This window comes from Coenobita brevimanus, chromosome 23 (assembly GCF_032717465.1).
Source record: "Coenobita brevimanus isolate Jiangsu-jjx chromosome 23, ASM3271746v2, whole genome shotgun sequence".
Taxonomy (NCBI): Eukaryota; Metazoa; Arthropoda; class Malacostraca; order Decapoda; family Coenobitidae; genus Coenobita; species Coenobita brevimanus.
Genome location: NC_136976.1, coordinates 71829264 through 71848287, shown reverse-complemented (window position 1 = coordinate 71848287; position 19024 = coordinate 71829264). Strand labels below are relative to the sequence as shown.

Here is a 19024-nt window from a genome sequence, read left to right as displayed (position 1 = left end):
TTTTACTCCTACTGCTAGACGATTTTACTGGAGAGAATTATGGAACAGAAGGGGTTATTTTAAAGTCTTCACATTAACCCCTTCAATGTCTCCCCCAAACTAAATAAAATAGTTTAGGGATAGGGGTGCCTTCATGTGGTGGCACAGTTATATCCAGGTGGCTCAAGTGCCTGGTTATACAAACATCCCTGCGTTACTTCCCTATCCCCCCAAAAGAGGATGGTGGACTGTAGGAGAAGGGAAACTTAAGCCTGCAGTCCACCCGGTTCGTTTTAGATGAGCTTAGGGTTTCAGCTATAACAGAAACAACTACTACTACTACTACTATTACTAAAACTACTGTTACTACTACTGCTACTACTCCTACTACTGCTGTTTCTACTACTACGGACTATGGGCAGAAAAATTTGAAATCAATCCCTTCTCTCCAGAGACGCATTTTTTTTTAAATCATTATTATTCTATTTCTAATCTTAGAATGGATGTCTAGGGTTAATGAAGGCTAGATCTAAACCCTCCTGCCAAAAAAATAAATAAATAAATAAATAAATCGTCTGGAAAAGGCAAGACTATAAGAAGAAAAAATTATCGGACCGAAGAGGTTGAACTGTTTTGAAAATGGACGAGTAAAATTTAATAAAAATTATAAATATAACGAGAATATTATTACCTTGTTTGTTACCGTAATTTTAATGAAGTGATGGTCAAGTGGATAAGTAAGGGGTCTGCTATACGAAAGAACGCGGGTTCGGTTCTCAAGTGGGGCAAGGAAAAGTTTTATAATCAGAAATACACTCAAACACACTTTACTGATTTTCTGAAGAACCTACTGAATGAAAATACTTGCTCCAATAGTTTCTCCCACCTGAATAAAAACGTCTGTGGTATTTAGAACAACTAACTAGATTGGTTCCGACCATGAAAGGGGATAACTAACATACACACTGCTCGCTAACACCTCTTCCTTTGCGATTTATTAATATGTGTGGTTCATATCCTTTTGTACGTTATTTATGCAGAGTATGGCGATATTGGAAGAATTTATGAGACACTGAGAAGGACAGTAAGGGTGTAATAAAATCGCTTTGGGAAAGGTGTTAGGTTGCTTCTTCAACCAACGAATATACTGTACAGACCCTAGACTTTTCCGACCATGAGAGGGGAAAAAAAAAAAAAGTAAATCGTATAACAAAACAAATCGCTTAGGAAAACGTGTTAGGGTGCTTCCTTACCAGACGAAAATACAGGCCCTCGATTTCTTCCAACCATGAAAGGGGCAATAAAAAACGTATGTATTTGATAAGTAGTGTCATCAACAAAATAAATCGTTTAGGAAATGGTGTAACGGTCTTCATTAAACGATGAAAATATGGGTCCTAGACTTCTTCCGACCATGAGAGGGAAAAAAAAAACCTATCGGATGTCATAAGCAAAATTAAATCGCTCAGGGAAAGGTGTTAGGGTGCTTCCTTAACCGACAAGAATACAGGCCATAGAGTTCTTCCGACCATGAGAGGGGAAAAAAAAAGTATATATCAGATCAGAGGCGAATTTATTTATTTATTTATTTTTTTGTGGGGAAGAAGGAACCAAAGGCAACGAGCCCACAAAACTGTTCCTTCCAAGAGAAAAACAAACTACAAGAGAGAGCCAAATTCAAGATCCGATCATTTCGAGATGCCTGGACACACTGCGTTTGAAAGACTGGAGATCATAGGAAGCAGGAAATACAGACAGAAGTAGACAGTTCCAGATATTAAGAAAACGCAAGTAACGATGATACCTGTGACTATGCAACCTCAGAGTTAGATTTCTCTCTCTCTCTTCTTCTTCTTCTTCTTATCCATTCTTCCTTTTTTTTTTTTTTTTTTTTTCACCCTTTTGCGCATTTTTCTCACCCCTTTCAGCTTCTCAATATCTCTTCCTAAGCGATTTATTTTATTTATTACTCCTTAGTAGTCATTTAAACCATTCCAATACCACCATACTCCTCACAAATAACATACAAACTGATATTAACTAGCCGTATCATAAAATAAATCGCTAAGGAAGAGGTGTTACGGAGCTTCTTTAACGAGAATACGAGCCCTAAGCCACTGCAATTGATAGAGTTGCACAGTTCCGTCAGATGAACACATGCCATCTATAGTGCACTCTCCCTCAGCTGGCAAAATCATATAGGGTACAAAGAATATATATAATACAAGGTTCTCGTGGTGAAGGGACCAAGTGCATTTGTTCAAGGTTACATGGTATTAGTAGACTTAGGTTACATGTATTGAGTCACGATAAGACAGCCGTATACATTAACATTCTCTCTCTCTCTCTCTCTCTCTCTCTAAGGCTGTGCATAAGAACACTTTGTTTTTAATCTTTACTGATCTACTCATCAGACACCTCACAATCACACGAGTGAATATCAGAGAGAGAGAGAGAGAGAGAGAGAGAGAGAATCAAACTAAATTATTCATGACTATAATTCGCCACTTTTAGGTCATTATCCATAAACCATGTACATAAACTGTCTATAGGATTGTGTGTCCATGCTTCTTTCTTTACTCACTTGATGGGACCGATTTGGCTGGGCGGATTAGCTTGGTTATACAAACGTCCGTTAACTATTCCCTATCCCTTGAAAGGAGGAAGGTGAGGGTAACAGTTCACGCTTTTCAGAAGTTTGGGTTCACAGCAACAAGAGCAACTTTTATTGTCATTACCAACACTTTATAACGATACCAGAGTGAGTTTTAAAAGTGAATAATCTTAAAAATAAAAAACTACTGATACTAATGAACCGAAAGGGAGACCATTTATCTATACAATATATATATATATATATATATATATATATATATATATATATATATATATATATATATATATATATATATATTTCTTTTATTGCCGTTTCCTTTTTTTTGATTTTTTTTTTTTTGTTCATTTGTTCTGAGGCCTCATTTCTTGTGCAAATGAAAAAAAGCCATAATATGACTACGACAATCTTGGGCCTAATCGAAGTGTTTAACTAAACCTAACCCAACCTAGCTTAACTGTACCTAATAATTTAATCTACCCTAACCTAACCCAACCCAGCCTAACCTAACCTAACCCAGCATTCAGTTGGGAAACGAAATCCACCTTTCAGTAAGTTGAGCAAGATTCGGCAATATTCATTTGCACACACACACACACACACACACACACACACATACAGGCATACACTATATGATAACACAAATCCACTGGGTATGGTAAGATTGCCCGCTAAAGAAACGGTAGTAAATGATACAAATACCCCTAAACGTAAGGATCTTTCATAACTACGTCCCCTTGGCGGTGTGTTTATAAATGCAACTCATGTTATCGTCTGGGTCTCTTGGTCATAGTTACAGAGTCAGCTGACATGAATAATCAGAAGCACCAACTTTAATATCTCAAAAGACTCTACACTAACAATAAAACCAGCAAGTATGAAAATAAAAACACAGTATTAGGAAAACTTTAAAGTTAGTCTGCTTTTTTGGCGGGCTCCGGTAAAAATGGCAATCTAAGAGGGGAAGCTTTTAGAAATCGTACTAAACTTTATGAGATGCTTGCTGGTATCTGGTTACTCCATGAAGGTCGAGGAGGGGGAGGGGCGGGTTCACGCTCTATGCGGACTTGACACTAGGCGTCACACAACATACCCAACGCCATTGTGTGTGCATACAGCTGCGTGTGTGGGTGTGTATAGGGACCTTCTAGTGGTGTAACCGTGCATATAAACAGGTATGTGTTTCCCCTCCTCTACCCAATTTCTTGTATACTGCGTGGACGGCTTATTCAGGGTTATCAGAGTCCTACATTTATTTACTTCCTACTATAGTCGCGGCGCTCGAGTCTGAGGTTGTCATTATCGTACCCTGGCAACCTACCATTCAAAAGTGCGTCCAATTTCGTATCATTATACACGAATCATATTATTTACGAATATATTATACACGAATATTATTATACGCGAACATATTATACAAGAACCACATGCGTCTCATAATATACACGAAATCAGACGCACTTTTGAATGGTAGGTTGCCAAAGCACGATAATAACCTCAGAGTCGCACGCCGCGACTATAGTCACACTACACCTGTAATGGTGCCAGTAGCCTGTAGAGGTCATTTATAAGTTCTGAGGAAGACTTTTTCCTTCACTCACTTGTTGCCTATAATAAGCACAATAATATTTGTACTTTAATATTAAGGCTTCATGAATGCAATGGGCGCGAGATTGGATTTGAACTGCCCGCCATCCTTAACTCAAATACCCGCGAACCTGACGTCACTGTTCTTCCGGGGTGACGTAACGTCCCGCTTTCCCCTCGATTTCCTAAAATCCTATTACAACCAAATTGTTAAAAGCAGACAAGTGCACGAACACAATCGCATTCGATAACCCTTCCTCTCATGTTAAACTCATACTACCAAATTAACTAAAAGAAAAGTTGGTAAATGGAAATTTTCCCTCGTCTCATCCCTGTAGCGGTCTCCCCTCGCGGCCTCTCACCTTTGTCTATAACACGAACGGAGCTGGGCAGACAGGACTCCCTCTCGCATTCATACTTCCCATGGATTTGAAGGTTATTTTGCCCTCCCAAAGAGATTAGTACATACATATATATTCCTCATGGACACATGAAATGTAGTCTGAGGTAGTTTTAGCATAAAATGACAAGTGAATTACAAGAGAAATGATGTAAACGGCATGTTGGGAAAAGCCTTTGTTCACCGTGGCAGTGTTATGTCAGAATAATTCCTCTATGCTAGTTTATAACCAGTGAATACATTCCAAGTGGTGACTGAATAGAAGTTAATCAATAATTACATTCCTAGCGGTAAATGAATAAAAGAATTTCTACCTTTTCAAGGTCATGTGGGAAGAAAACTGGGAGTTGAAGGGGTAAAATTACCTAATCAGAGTATTACTAGCTCATAAATTAATTTCTTTTCACTACTCTTTGCTAACTTTGTAATTTGTACTTAGTTATTACTGTGAACTTGGGATCACATATTATTTTACTAATGTGAGTCAAATAAATTCCAGGGCACTGGTCCTGGGGGAAGAAATGCTCGAGTAGAGATGTGTCGGTAGAAACACACCGTACCTCATAGTTACCTAGCTATACTGCCTCTGAGCCCTACCTCATGCACGCACTCACCCGTATCTTGAGTATCCCTAGTATTTTTCAGTAGTGGTGGTCCTAAGTAGGCAGGAGAATGTGCGTACTTAAGATTATAACCCAGACTTTAATAAGACATAATTATAAGTTAATTAGCTGTTATTTTACCCTTTGACATTTGTGCATGCCATAACGAGAGTTAAGGAGGAAACAGGTTGTGCTTTTCCTTGGTATTCAAGTGGCAGTAGGCTTGAATGAGAAAACGACGCGTCGCCGACTTGAAATTCTCCACCCCCATTACATTGGTTGGCAGCGGTGTGGGATATGAGGCGGGACTTAGAGGGCCATGATGTTGTTGACAGTATCTTAAACCTTATATCCCGGGGGTGAGCTGTCTGTGTGGTTCGCAGGCTCCCCCTAATGGTGGCCTCCAGTGTGTGCTACGCTACCACGTGTGTTCGAAACTGACCAAATTAATCACTAGGGGAAGAAAAGAGTGATGTAATGGTGTGTATAAAAGCCCGCGTTGCCTAGAGGCTATGTGGGGATTTTCTCTTTGGCTCAGTGGAAACATGCGCGCGTACAATGCGCGGAGGGCTTGAGATCGAATCTCAGCCAGGACCGTGATTAATTTGTTTCATTCTTACCATTACACACACACACACACACCAGCAGACTGAGCCGTCCTCGGAACACGTAAGTTGCTAGTGAAGTACTGTTTACGAACCGCCCTGCTTCTGGACGGTGTTATAAAGAAATATAAGGTAGAGAGAGAGAGGTTTGGAAAATGCTTGTAATGTTTGTTGATACTCCATTTGTGTGAAGATAAGAGGACTATAGGAGTTGCAAGGCTTGGTGTGTGTGTGAGAGAAAATAAAAACTAAAGGTAGACATATTAAAGATTAAAGCCATGGTCTTCGAAAGGAATGAAGTTATGAAGTGCATAGTGAAATCGAATGGTGAACCCTGGAGAGAGAGAGAGAGAGAGAGAGAGAGAGACAAACTGACTCCAGCTATATTCAACAGGCTGACAATGTCCTTAGCGAGCGGACACAAGGCAGTGGAGATGGAGGGCGAGGAACTGGCTGTGCAGACAAGACTCTTCTCGGGATACCAACACGGCATGGTCCGTCTCAGTCCCGGTGGTTGGGTCTTCCCGTCACCGTACAAGAACTTCGCTGACAAAATCTACAACTTCAAGGTATCTACACTCATCCACGTTGACCCGCGGTCAAGAGGTCCCAGGCTCGATTCTAGTAATGGCGAACTAAATGGACACAAGAAGAATCATCAGAGTGCAATACCAGCGCCCACTAACTGGTCTGAGGGAGAATATCTGACCTTGACCTTTGACTGCTCAGAATCGAATCCCTTCCTTCTTGCCTTACCCTCAACCCTTTTACCAAGTTTGGTCTCAATCGAATAACATTTCGAAGTTGATTTTGCGAGGTCAAACTTTAACCTATGCCTGTGAACTTGACCTTTGACCTACTGGTCTCAAAAACAAGAAGTTAACCCCTTGGCTAACCCTCAACCCATCCACGAAATTTGGCTAAACACAGATCAAAGCTGTTTGAGTTATTTTGGTAATTTAATCTAGCCTTGTGAACATGACCTCTGACTTATCATCCTAAAAAAAAAAAAAATCATTCTCTTCGCCAAGCCTAGACTATTCCAATGTGTGGTTAAAATAAGATCAAAACAGTTTTAGTTAATTTGCACACACACACACACACACACACACACACACACACACACACACACACACGCACACACCACTTGCTGGCTCAGTGGTAACGTTCTCGCTTGCCATCTGGTAGATGGGAGTTCAAGCCTCGCTCAGGTTGCAAAAAGTTTCATTGATAAAGTGGGTGGTTATTGTCCCCCTTGAGCAAGGGGACGGGTGTGTGCGTGTGTGTAGGTCACAGCTTTGCCCTTAGATCGGACTATGAGCTCTCAACTCCCTTCCAGGAGGGTTAAAGCTGATGATCACGACCATCCTGACCGACCCGGAGAACTACACACACACACACACACACACACGAACCAAAACAACACTGCTCTCTACTTGAAGCGCAGGTGAAAGAATGCACTTGACTCTAAGGTGTTACTCGCCCTCGTGGAGTCGATAGGAAAAAAAAATAAATAAAAACCCCAATCCATCTCCTTGCACCAGTACAGGCCGAGTGACGTAATGGTGATGACATACCCGAAATGCGGAACGACATGGACGCAGGAACTAGTGTGGACCATGCGGAACAACCCCGACCTGAATCACCCACTGGCCGATCTCTCCGTCATGGCACGATCTCCATTCCAAGAGTGAGTTGGGGAGAGAAAGATAGATAGACACAAATAGATATATAGATAGATGGATGGGTGGATGGATGGACAGATAAATAATGATAGATGGATAGATAGACAGATAGATTAGACAGATATAGATACACTGATGGATAGACAGATAGATGGAGAGATATACACAAAGACTGTGGGAAATATTTTCCCCCCGAGCAGTTGTGCGCTCTACTCTTAAAAAGTCATCCCTGGTTGGAGAGCAGAGGAAAACCTGAGATCGTTAATAGCTAATGAAGCGGTTTTTACAACCCAGAAATTATGTTCTCTTTAATAATTCTTATTATTGATAAATGCTACTGCGATTAACCATCGTGGACAACTGTATTGTAAATACATGTAATTACTTGGGAATTTCCACTGATTAGACTGCGTCTGCGCGTTAGATGACGTGCCTGAGGATGAAAGGGCCCTCAGATAAAAGCAGATGTAGTTTTAACGTATTTACATTGATAATGGGAATATTTGTTTTAATCTATTTTATATATCATGATGTAATCTATTTAGTATTGTAATTAATTAATAGTTGGCACCTTCAAATCCGATGAGAAGCTAGCCATTGTGACTCACTCTGCTCCTATAAAGGTCCAAGCACGTTGTACACACGCACCTTAAGGACGCTTGACATCCCAAGCAACCGACAGAAAAGCAGGCTCGTCGTCATCTGCTGTTCGACTCTTTCTAGCTAAGTAACCTTTACGAACTGGCCAATTCATGGAAAGATTAGCTAGGAGATAGGAGAGTAATAATTAGGCGAGTTAAGGTGTAGGTTACAGTACACTTAAACCTAGTAAGAGACTTATACTATAGAAGAAATATTTTGCTACAGTATTTTTGGTGCAAAGTGAGGACCTATGACTTGTTTACTTCAAAAATTTACTACAGAGACAGACTGATAGATAAATGGATAGACAGACAGACAGAAAGTAAGAGACAGATGCACAGAGACAACAGATGTATATTTGTAAGTATCTACGAGTACCTAGAGAGAGAGAAAGAAAACAAGAGAACGAGAAAACAACAGAACGAGAGAGAAAATGAGCAAAAGAAGCGCAGACAAAAGTAAACACCCAAACTCCTCACGAAACTTCCACACGGTCCTTCACACAGTTTGGACATGTTCCTTGGAGATTTGGCTGAGGTGACGAGCGACAACAATCCATTCTATGAGGGGTTCCGTCTGCTGTGTCCCGGCAAAGATCCCGCTGATGGCCTTATGCTACAGATGTCCGAAGCTATACCAGACCCAAGAATCATCAAGTCACATCTGCCCTTCTCCCTACACAACCCTGCACTTCTTGATACGGCTAAGGTAAGGCTAGATACACACACACACACACACACACACACACACACGTCATACTGTACCTATACATCCTCAAACCACATCGCACCCTCCATCCTTCTTACATTCCTCACTCTATAAATTCTTCAATAGGGTGATGGAGTTTTGAAATGTTATTCTTGTTACTTCTAGACTACTGTATGAAATTTATGGTTGATTTCCCGTACTAAAGGCTCTATGTAACCCCTCCCTCCTCCCCCCCCTGTTCGAAGTTTTGCCTCAGTTGAATAAAATCGTCTGAAGATAGGAAGTGAAAAAAAAAAAATAATAAATAAATAAATGTCACCAGATTGAGAGGGACAAGGAAGCTAAGCAGGAGTTTTCATTTTGATTTTTTTTTAAAAATTATGAAATAGCCACTTCAAACACATTTAAATCTTTAGTCCAGTAATGCCTTTTACTGGTTTTACTACTGCTACCAGAGGATCAATTTAAGTTTTTATCTCCCCTGCATGACGCAAGTTAGTACAAACAACACCACTGCTTTTTCTAGTGATGTATGTAGCCAGGAACCCGAAGGACGCGATCACCTCTTCTCATTATCTGTTTTAACTGATCAAGAAAACAACTAACTTCAAACCAGGAATCAGTTTAATCTCATCTCTCCCCCATATAACACTAACACCACCGCTATTCTTTTTAGGTGATATATGTGGCTAGGAACCCAAAGGACGTGATCATCTCCTATCACCACCACTCTCGGCTGTTCAAGCTGCATGGTTTCCAGGGAGAGTTTGAGGAGTTTGTTAAGTGCTTTGTGGATGACGACCGTAAGTCAATTTATTCCTTAGTGTAATCTGTCAAACTCATCCCCCTTTTTTTTTTTTTTTTAACACTCTCAGGCTCTTATGATTAGCTCTAAGTTGCATAAAACCGTCTAATATTAATCTAAAATAAATGCCAAAGTTACTCCCACCAATACAGAAAACGACGACCGAACTTAACTCTTTTTCATATTTACCCCTTCACCCGTGTTGACGCGCTTGTCGTTTTTTGGGTATGGGGGTGGCCCTAACTCGTTGATGCGTTTGTCATCCGTAAAGCATAAAAACTCATCAGAGAAAAAGTTTTTGGCCGATTGGTGTCATTTTCGGAGGCATCATTGCTTGACTAGTGCTTGTCAAAAGTAATGAGTTGGCAACTATGGGTCCCAATGCAGGGAAGAGAGCGGACAGGTTATTCAGTACCAAATGAGCTGTGAGTGGGGGAGGTACTGTGAGGTTTGGGCCTTTAAATTTCCACTCTTACCTCACTCCCCAGCCATGCAACATATTTCACTATACCAATGTATAGTTATTGGGCACTGCTGTGATTAGATTTGGTGTTTGCAATAGGAAATTTGGCGTTTGTAATGCATGCATCATCATTATCAGCCGCTGGCCCAACAAAGATTGTGCTACTGTTTCTAATCAACTACACTGCCTCTACCCTGCGCCAAATGTGAGTATTCAACCATAAAAATAGTGAGAGTGAATCATGAGAATATAGTGTGCATATCCAGTGTACAATGAATTGGTGAAATATGTGAAAGGAGCTTAGAGGAAGGCAGGAAACTGCTGTTCAGTCACAACATGACGTGTGTACACCATAGTTTTTCGCATTTTTCTCGAAAACTATGAGGCCTAGGATCGGCGTTTTGGCTGACATGAAAGCCATATATATATATATATATATAATGTTGATGCTGATAACGATAACGATGATAGTGAGGAGGAAAAGGATGATGATGATGATGAACACTCCTAACCCCTCCCTCCCCACAGTGGTGTACAGTCCCTATTGGCTACACATCAAGGAGGCCTGGGAGAAGCGTCACCACCCCAACCTACACTTCGTTTTCTTCGAAGACCTCAAGGCGGACGTGATGGGGGAACTCAAAAAGCTCAATGCCTTCCTGGACACCAAGCTCACTGACGCCCAGCTCACCAACGTCATGAAACACGTCAGCTTTATGGAGATGAAGAAACGCAAGGCCTACGCCGGTGGAGATGAAGCTGAGATGGAATTTTTCAACTCAGAAGTGGTCAAAAAGGACGGTGGCTTTTTCAGGAAAGGTATGCGTTACTGTGTGTTTACCTGGCTAGACTGCGACACTCCTTTCTATCTACTTGTCTATCTATACTGTGTTTGTCTATCAGACTATTTACCTATTTATCTTCAGGAAATGTAAGCAACACTACTGTATTAACTGACGACACTGGCCCATTCCTTCAACTTAAATAATAAATTTTGATTGTATAAAATTTGATTAACCTTAGCTATGAGCAGGAATGAGTCTCTTCCAGGTGTGGACTGGGAGTGTTTGGGTCCTGAGGGTAAGGCTGCTTATTGGCCCTTTTAACTGTATAAATACATATATAAACATAAACATGCATACATACATACCTACAAACATACACAAGGATACATACATACATAAATACATACATAGTACTGAATATAAAGGCATTAATAAGCTACAGGCATTAATAAGCTGTAAATTCTCTGTCTATCTATCTATTCCAAATGGTTAAAAAATCCAGAAGACCTTGGACTTGCAGTGACGAATGTTTTTTGGAACAACTGTATGGTACATGGTAGTAAAAAATATCCTGATTTTCACCCTAACTTGACCACCGATTCTCTCTCTCTCTCTCTCTCTCTGCAGGTGAATCAGGAGACTGGAAAGGCAAGCTGACCCCAGAGCAGGAAGCCATGGTGGACAAGTGGACGACTGAAAAAATGACCTCATTCGGGATCAACTTCACCTACTCTGTGTGACTGTGGAGGGGGTCAAGCTAGCCATTATTATCTCTCTCTCTCTCTCTCTCTCTCTCCAATGTGACACCCCGGCGAGAATTAGAAGAACCTATGACTCTCATGTGTACAGTTGAGGACAAAATTATCGATCACCTTTTTATCCAAAGATTTACTAAACTCTTCCATAGCAATCTGAAACGTTCATTGGGTTCCAAATACCGCATAGCTGTTTCAAAATTCACTGCTCACTGTCTCACTACTCATCGTTATGGGGTGGTACAGTATTTATGTCAGCGAGTTTACATGACCTAACCACATCCATCCCCTCCATGTTGACGCGGAAGGAGTCAAAGGGAAGTACATATATATAGTTATCATCCTCTTTATAGCCGCTCTCTCTTTACATAATACTCCTTATTTACGCCCAACATTAATCTTCCCGTGCAATATATTAATACCAATTATTTACTCTGCTGTTAATGATGGTAATTACGCTTGTTATTTTTTACTATGGATTATCAAGACTATTAAAGCTGTCACTATGTCGATTTTTATTTTTACTCCTACTGCCAGACGATTTTACTGGAGAGAATTATGGAACAGAAGGGGTCATTTTAAAGTCTTCACATTAACCCCTTCAATGTCTCCCCCAAACTAAATAAAATAGTTTAGGGATAGGGATGCCTTCATGTGGTGGCACAGGTATATCCAGGTGGCTCAAGTGCCTGGTTATACAAACATCCCTACGTTACCCCTATCCCCCCAAAAGAGGATGATGGACTGTAGGAGAAGGGAAACTTAAGCCTGCAGTCCACCCGGTTTGTTTTAGATGAGCTTGGGGTTTCAGCTTCAACAGCAACTACTAAACTACTGCTACTATCACTACTACTGCTATTTCTACTACTACTACTACTACGGACTATGGGCAGAAAAATTTGAAATCAATCCCTTCTCTCCAAAGATGCATTTTTTTCTATCATTTTATTATTCTATTTCTATTCTTAGAAAGGATGTCTAGGGTTAATGAAGGCTAGATCTAAACCCTCCTGAAAAAAAAAAAAAAGTCTGGAAAAAGCAAGACAGAAAAAAATAAAAAAATAATCGGACCAAAGTGGTTGAACTGTTTTGAAAATGGACGTGTAAAATTTGTAATAAAAATTCTACATATAAAGAAAATATTACCTTATTTACTGCTCTGATTCTAATGTAAGATGATGGTCAAGTGGTTAGGCATGTGGTCTGCTATACGAAAGGACACGGGTTCAGTTCTAGAGTGCGGTAAGGAGTTTTATAATCTGAAATACTCAAACAGACTTTACTGATTTTCTGAAGAACCTACAGAATGAAAATACTTGTTCCAACAGTTTCTCCCACCTGAATAAAAACGTCTGTGGTATTTAGAACAACTAACTAGATTGGTTCCGACCATGAAAGGGGATAACTAACACACACACTGCTCGCTAACACCTCTTCCTTTGCGATTTATTAATATGTGTGGTTCATATCCTTTTGTACGTTATTTATGCAGAGTATGGCGATATTGGAAGAATTTATGAAACTGAGAAGGGCAGTAAGGTGTAATAAACAAAATAAATTGCTTTGGAAAAGGTGTTAGGTTGCTTCTTCAACCAACGAATATACAGACCCTAGACTTTTCCGACCATGTGAGGGAAAAAAAAAAAAAAAGTAAATCAGATAATAAACAAAACAAATCGCTTAGGAAAATGTGTTAGGGTGCTTCCTTAGCAGACAAGAATACAGGCCCTAGACTTCTTCCAACCATGGAAGGGGCAATAAAAAAAAGTATGTATAAGAAGTGTCATCTGCAAAACAAATCGTTTAGGAAATGGTGTTACGGAGCTTCCTTAACCAATGAAAATATGGGTCCTAGACTTCTTCCGACCATGAGGGGGACAAAAAAAAAAAAAAAAACCTATCGGATGTCAAGCAAAAATTAATCGCTCAGGCAAAGGTGTTAGGGTGCTTCCTTAACCGACAAGAATACAGGCCCTAGAGTTCTTCCGACCATGAGAGGGAAGGAAAAATGTACAGTATATATCAGATCAGAGGCGAAATATTGAGAAAAACGCAAGTAACGATGATGCCTGTGACTATGCAACCTCTGAGCTAGATTTCATTCTCTCTCTCTCTCTCTCTCTCTCCGCATCCATTCTTCCTTTTTTTTTAACCTTTTGTGTATTTTTAACACATACAAACAAGACTGGACTCACCCCTTCCAGCTCCCTAATTTCTCTTTCTATGCGATTTATTTTGTTTATTACCCCTTAGAACCCTGTGTCATTTAAATCATTCCAATACCATCACTGATCAATTACAAACTGATATTACCTTGCTGTATCAAAAAATAAACTGCTAAGGAAGAGGTGTTAGGGAGCTCCCTCAACCAACGACAGGACGAGCCCTAAGCCAGTGTATTGGAATTGATAGAGTTGCACAGTTCCGTCAGATGGACAAATGCAACCTATTGTGTACTCTCCCTCAGCTGGAAAAATCATCTAGGGTACAAAGAATATAAGGTCCTCGTGGTGAAGGGACCAAGTGCATTTGCTCAAGGTTCCATGCATCGAGTCACGATAAGACAGCCGTATACATTAACATTCTCTCTCTCTCTTTTATCTTTACTGATCTACTCATCAGACATCTCACAACCACACGAGTGAATTTCTGAGAGAGAGAGAGAGAGAGAGAGAGAGAGAGAATAAAACTAAATTTTTCATGACTATAATTCGCCACTTTAGGTCATTACGCATAAAATATATACACCCGAGGAAAGTTCCGCGTTATACACTCGCTCACCACTTAGAAACAGTAAGTATAAGACAAGTGGTTGCGAGGCAGTAGCCAACATTCATATATCTGGTAACTGTGTGAGAAGGATGGGGATGGAAGAGGGATCGTGGTTGTCTCACGCATAAAGGTCCGAACTGGCAGGCAGGTGTATAAGGCGGAACTTTCCTCGGGTGTACAGTACATAAACTGTGTATAGGATTGTGTCTACTGCTTCTTTCTTTACTTATACTTGGTGGCTGGGACCGATATAGCTGGGCGAATTAGCTTCCATGTTATATATAAGTCCGTCAACTATTCCCTATCCCTTGAAAGGAGGAAGGTGGAGGGTTACTTAATCCTACAGTCCACTGGGTTGATGCTTTTCAGAAATTTGATTTCACAACAACAAGGGCAACTTTACTGTCATTACCAACACTTTACAACGATACCAGGGTGAATTTTAAAAGTGAATAATCTTAAAAGTAAAAACTACTCATCCTAATGAACCGAAAGGGAGACTCATCTAAAAAAAAAAAAAAGTTAGGATCCTTTATAATTACACTCCCTTGGCGGTCTGTTTATAAATGAACCACATGTTATCGTCTGGGCCTCTGTGCCGGGTCATGGTTGCACAGCACATGACGAGCTGACGTGAATAATCAGATGCACGAAGTTTAATGTCCCAAAGGGCTCTACACTTAGAATATAGCCAGCAAGTATGAAAATAAAAACACGATATTAGGAACATTTTAAAGCAAGTCTGCTTTTTTGGCGGGCTCCGGCAAAGAAAATGGCGATCTAAGAGGGGAAGCTTTTAGAAATCTTACGAAACTTTGTGAGATGCTTACTGGTATCTGGTTACACAATGAAGGTCGAGGTGGGGGGGAAGGTTCACGCTCTGTCCTATGCTGACGTAACACTAGGCGTCACACACCATACACACCGTCATTCCGCGTGCATACAGCTGCGTGTGTGGGTGCGAATAGGGACGTCCTAGTGGTGTAACCGTGCATATAAACAGGTATGTGTTATGTTGTCTTGGTAGTTCAGTATACACAGGGTACTCCATATTTAACGCTCCTCTTCCACTCCTCTTCCCAATTTCTTGTATGTTGCAGAGTTATGAGTCTCCTACATTTATTCAATTCCTACTCCCAGTCACATTACGCCCATACCAGCAGACTGAGCCGTCCTCGCAACACGTAAGTTTCTAGTGGAGCGCTATTTATGAACCACCTTGCTTCTGGATGGTGTTATAAGGAGAGAGAGAGAGAGAGAGAGAGAGAGAGAGAGAGAAACTAACTCTATACCCGACAGGCGTGAGAATGTCCTTAGCAAGCGGACACAAGGCGGTGGAGATGGAGGGCGAGGAACTGGCCAAGCAGACAAGACTCTTCTTGGGGTACAGGCAAGGCCTGGTCCGTCTGAGTCCCGGTGGTTGGGTCTTCCCTTCACCGTGCAAGAACTTTGGTGACAAGATCTACAACTTCAAGGTATCTACACTTATCCACGTTGACCCGCGATCACGAGGTCCCGGGTTCGATTCTAGTGATAGGGGAAGCTAAACAGACACAAGAGGGAGCAACAGAGAATGCAATATACCAACGCCCACTAATTGGTCTAAGGGGGGATTATCTGACCTTGCCCTGTTACCTTGGTCTTTGACTGCTCAGAACAGAATCCCTTCTTGCCTTACCCTCAACCCTTTTACCAAGTTGGGTCCAAATCGGATTACAAATTTCGAAGTTGATTTTGCGAGGTCAAACTTTAACCTAAGCCTTTGATCTTTGACCTACTACTCTCAAAAACTTTAAGTCAGTCCCTTGGCTAACCCTCAACCCTTCCACGAAATTTGGCTAAACACAGATCAAAGCTGTTTTAGTTATTTTGTTAACTTTAATTGGGCCTGTGAACTTCACCTTGACTTAAAAATAAATAATAATAACAGTCAACTTCTTTGCTAACCCTCGACCATTCCACGAAGTTTTATTAAACTTGGATAAAAGCTTTCTGAGTTACTTTGTTCACACACACACACACACACCGACCAAAACAACACTTGCTCTCTCAACCGGAAACGAGGGTGATGTGCACACACACACACCGCTCGCTGGTGCAGTGGTAACGTTCTCGCTTGCCAACTGGTGGACGGGAGTTCGCGCCTCGCTCAGGTTGCGAAAAGTTTCACTGACGAAGTGGGTGGTTACTGTCCCCCTTGAGCAAGGGGACGGGTGTGTGCGTGTGTGAAGGTCACAGCCTTACCCTTAGATCGGACTATATGAGCTCTCAGCTCCCTTCCGGGAGGGTAAAAGCTGACGATCACGACCATCAAGTGATCCTGACCGACCCGGTGAATTACACACACGAACCAAAACAACACGCCGCCCTCTACTGAAGGCGCAGGTGAAACAAATAAACTTGGCTTGAATGTGTAAATCGCCCTCGTGGAGTCGATAGGCGAAAAAAAACAATAAAAAAAAAGTCCTTCTCCTTCCACCATTAGAGGCCGAGAGGCGTAATGGTGATAAAATTAATAAAAACGAAAAATAACAACCATTCCTCCCCTTTCACCAGTACAGGCCGAGTGACGTAATGGTGATGACGTATCCGAAATGCGGAACGACGTGGATGCAGGAACTAGTGTGGACCATGCGGAACAACCCAGACCTCAATCACCCCATGGCTGTTCTCCCCGTCATGGCACGATCACCATTCCAAGAGTGAGTTGGGGTGTAGACAGATACATAAATAGATGGATGGATGGACAGACAGGCTGATGGACGGATGGATAGATATAGATAGATAGATTCACTGATGGATATAGACAGATATAGATAGATAGATGGAGAGAGATACACACAGATAGATAGACAGACACATAGAAGGTGAGAGAGATGCATAAAGACAACAGATGTATATATGTAAGTAGAGAGAAAGAGAGAGAGAGAGAGAGAAAACGACCGAAAGAAGGGCAGACAAAAGTAAACACCCAAACTCCTCACGAATCTTCCACACGGTCCTTCACACAGGATGGACATGTTGGTTGGAGATTTGGCTGAGGTGACGAGCGACAACAATCCATTCTATGAAGGGTTCCGTCTGCTGTGTCCCGGCAAAGATCCCGCTGATGGCCTAATGTTGCAGTTGTCCGAAGCTATACCAGACCCAAGAACCATCAAGTCACATCTGCCCTTCTCCCTACACAACCCTGCCCTTCTTGATACGGTTAAGGTAGGGCTAGATAAGCACACACACACACACACACACACACACACACACACACACATCCCAACCCTTCCTGATACGGCTGTCTCTCTCTCTCTCTCTCTCTCTCTCTCTCTCTTTCTCTCTCTCTCTCCGGGCTAAGATGCACCACTCCCCTTTCTCTACCCCTTCTTCCCTACTCCCCAACCCCACCTTCCCTCTTATCTCTACAACCCCACCCTCTTTACTATGGTTGGAGACGATGATGAATTTTCCATTGGTTAGCACACCTATTTCGCAACTAGAAAAACCCGAGATCACTTCCCGTCTTCCATTCTCGCAAGCATCACCCCCAAAACACATCGCACCCTCAACCACCCCCTCTATCCTCCTTACACTCCTTCTCTCACTCTCTCTCTCTCTGTAGCCCGACGCCCTAATCCCGCAAAGGGTGGGCGCATACAAAACGCCTCCAAGTCGCTCTGTCACCCATCTTTTGACTGCCTTCCCCCCAGCTCACTCACTCACTCCTTTTCACTCTGTACAAATTCTCCAATACGGTGACAGAGTTTTGAAATGTTATGCTTATTACTTCTTGCCTACTGTATTAAATTTATTACTGATTTCCTGTACTGAAGGCTCTTTGTAACCCCTCACCCCCACCGTTCGAAGTTTTGCCTCAACTGAATAAAATCGTCTGAAGATGGGAAGTAAAAAAGAATAACAAAAATAGGTCACCAGATTGAGAGGGACATGTAAGCTAAATAAGTAGGACTGTTTTCATGTTTTTTTTTTTTTAATTACGAAATCGCTACTTCAAACATTTAAATCTTTAGTCCAGTAACGCCTTTTACTGGTTTTATTAGTTAACAGGGGATCAATTTAAGTTTCTCCCCTGCATAACACAAATTAGTACCAACAACACCACTGCTCTTTCTAGGCGATATAAGTGGCCAGGAACCTGAAGGACGCCATCACCTCTTCTCACTACCTGTTATAATTGATCTAGAAAACAACTGATTTCTTACTAGGAATCAGTTTCATCTCATCTCTCCCCCATGTAACACTAACACCACCACTATTCTTTCTAGGTGATCTACGTGGCCAGGAACCCAAAGGACGTGATCATCTCCTATCACCACCACTCTCGGCTGATCAACATGCATGGTTTCCAGGGAGAGTTTAAGGATTTCGTTAAGTACTTTGTGGATGACGACCGTAAGTTAATTTATTCCTTAGTGTAATCTGTCAAACTCTTCACTCACTTTTTTAAAACACTTTCAGGCTCTTACGATTAGCTCTCAGTTGAATAAAACCGTCTAATATTAATCTAAAATAAATACCAACGTTACCCCTGTCACCAGAAAACGACGACCGTACTTTACCCTTTTCATCTTAACTTTGTCTAGATTTTCGTCCTTTTGAAGTTTAGCTTA

At 41.4% G+C, this 19024-nt stretch overlaps 2 protein-coding genes across 5 annotated transcripts in view; one reads left to right on the top strand and one right to left on the bottom strand.

Annotated features, from left to right (window-relative positions):
• LOC145393024 (CD109 antigen-like) overlaps positions 1–19024 on the bottom strand; it is a 150721-nt gene that overhangs the window by 55013 nt on the left and 76684 nt on the right. The gene's annotated exons all lie outside the window — the stretch shown is intronic.
• Positions 1–19024, top strand: part of LOC145393019 (sulfotransferase 1C4-like) — a 62936-nt gene that overhangs the window by 42326 nt on the left and 1586 nt on the right. Inside the window, exons 1-5 of one of the 4 annotated variants that reach the window (XM_080267342.1) lie at positions 3681–3768; positions 15702–15877; positions 16959–17104; positions 17414–17615; positions 18680–18806. In XM_080267342.1, the coding sequence (XP_080123468.1) occupies positions 15710–15877; positions 16959–17104; positions 17414–17615; positions 18680–18806 (643 nt within the window). In that variant the 5' untranslated portion in view covers positions 3681–3768; positions 15702–15709. Of the gene's footprint in view, positions 1–3680; positions 3769–6222; positions 6357–15311; positions 15406–15701; positions 15878–16958; positions 17105–17413; positions 17616–18679; positions 18807–19024 lie in introns of those variants that run through there. The other 3 variants (XM_080267341.1, XM_080267343.1, XM_080267340.1) reach the window with 3 other exon arrangements.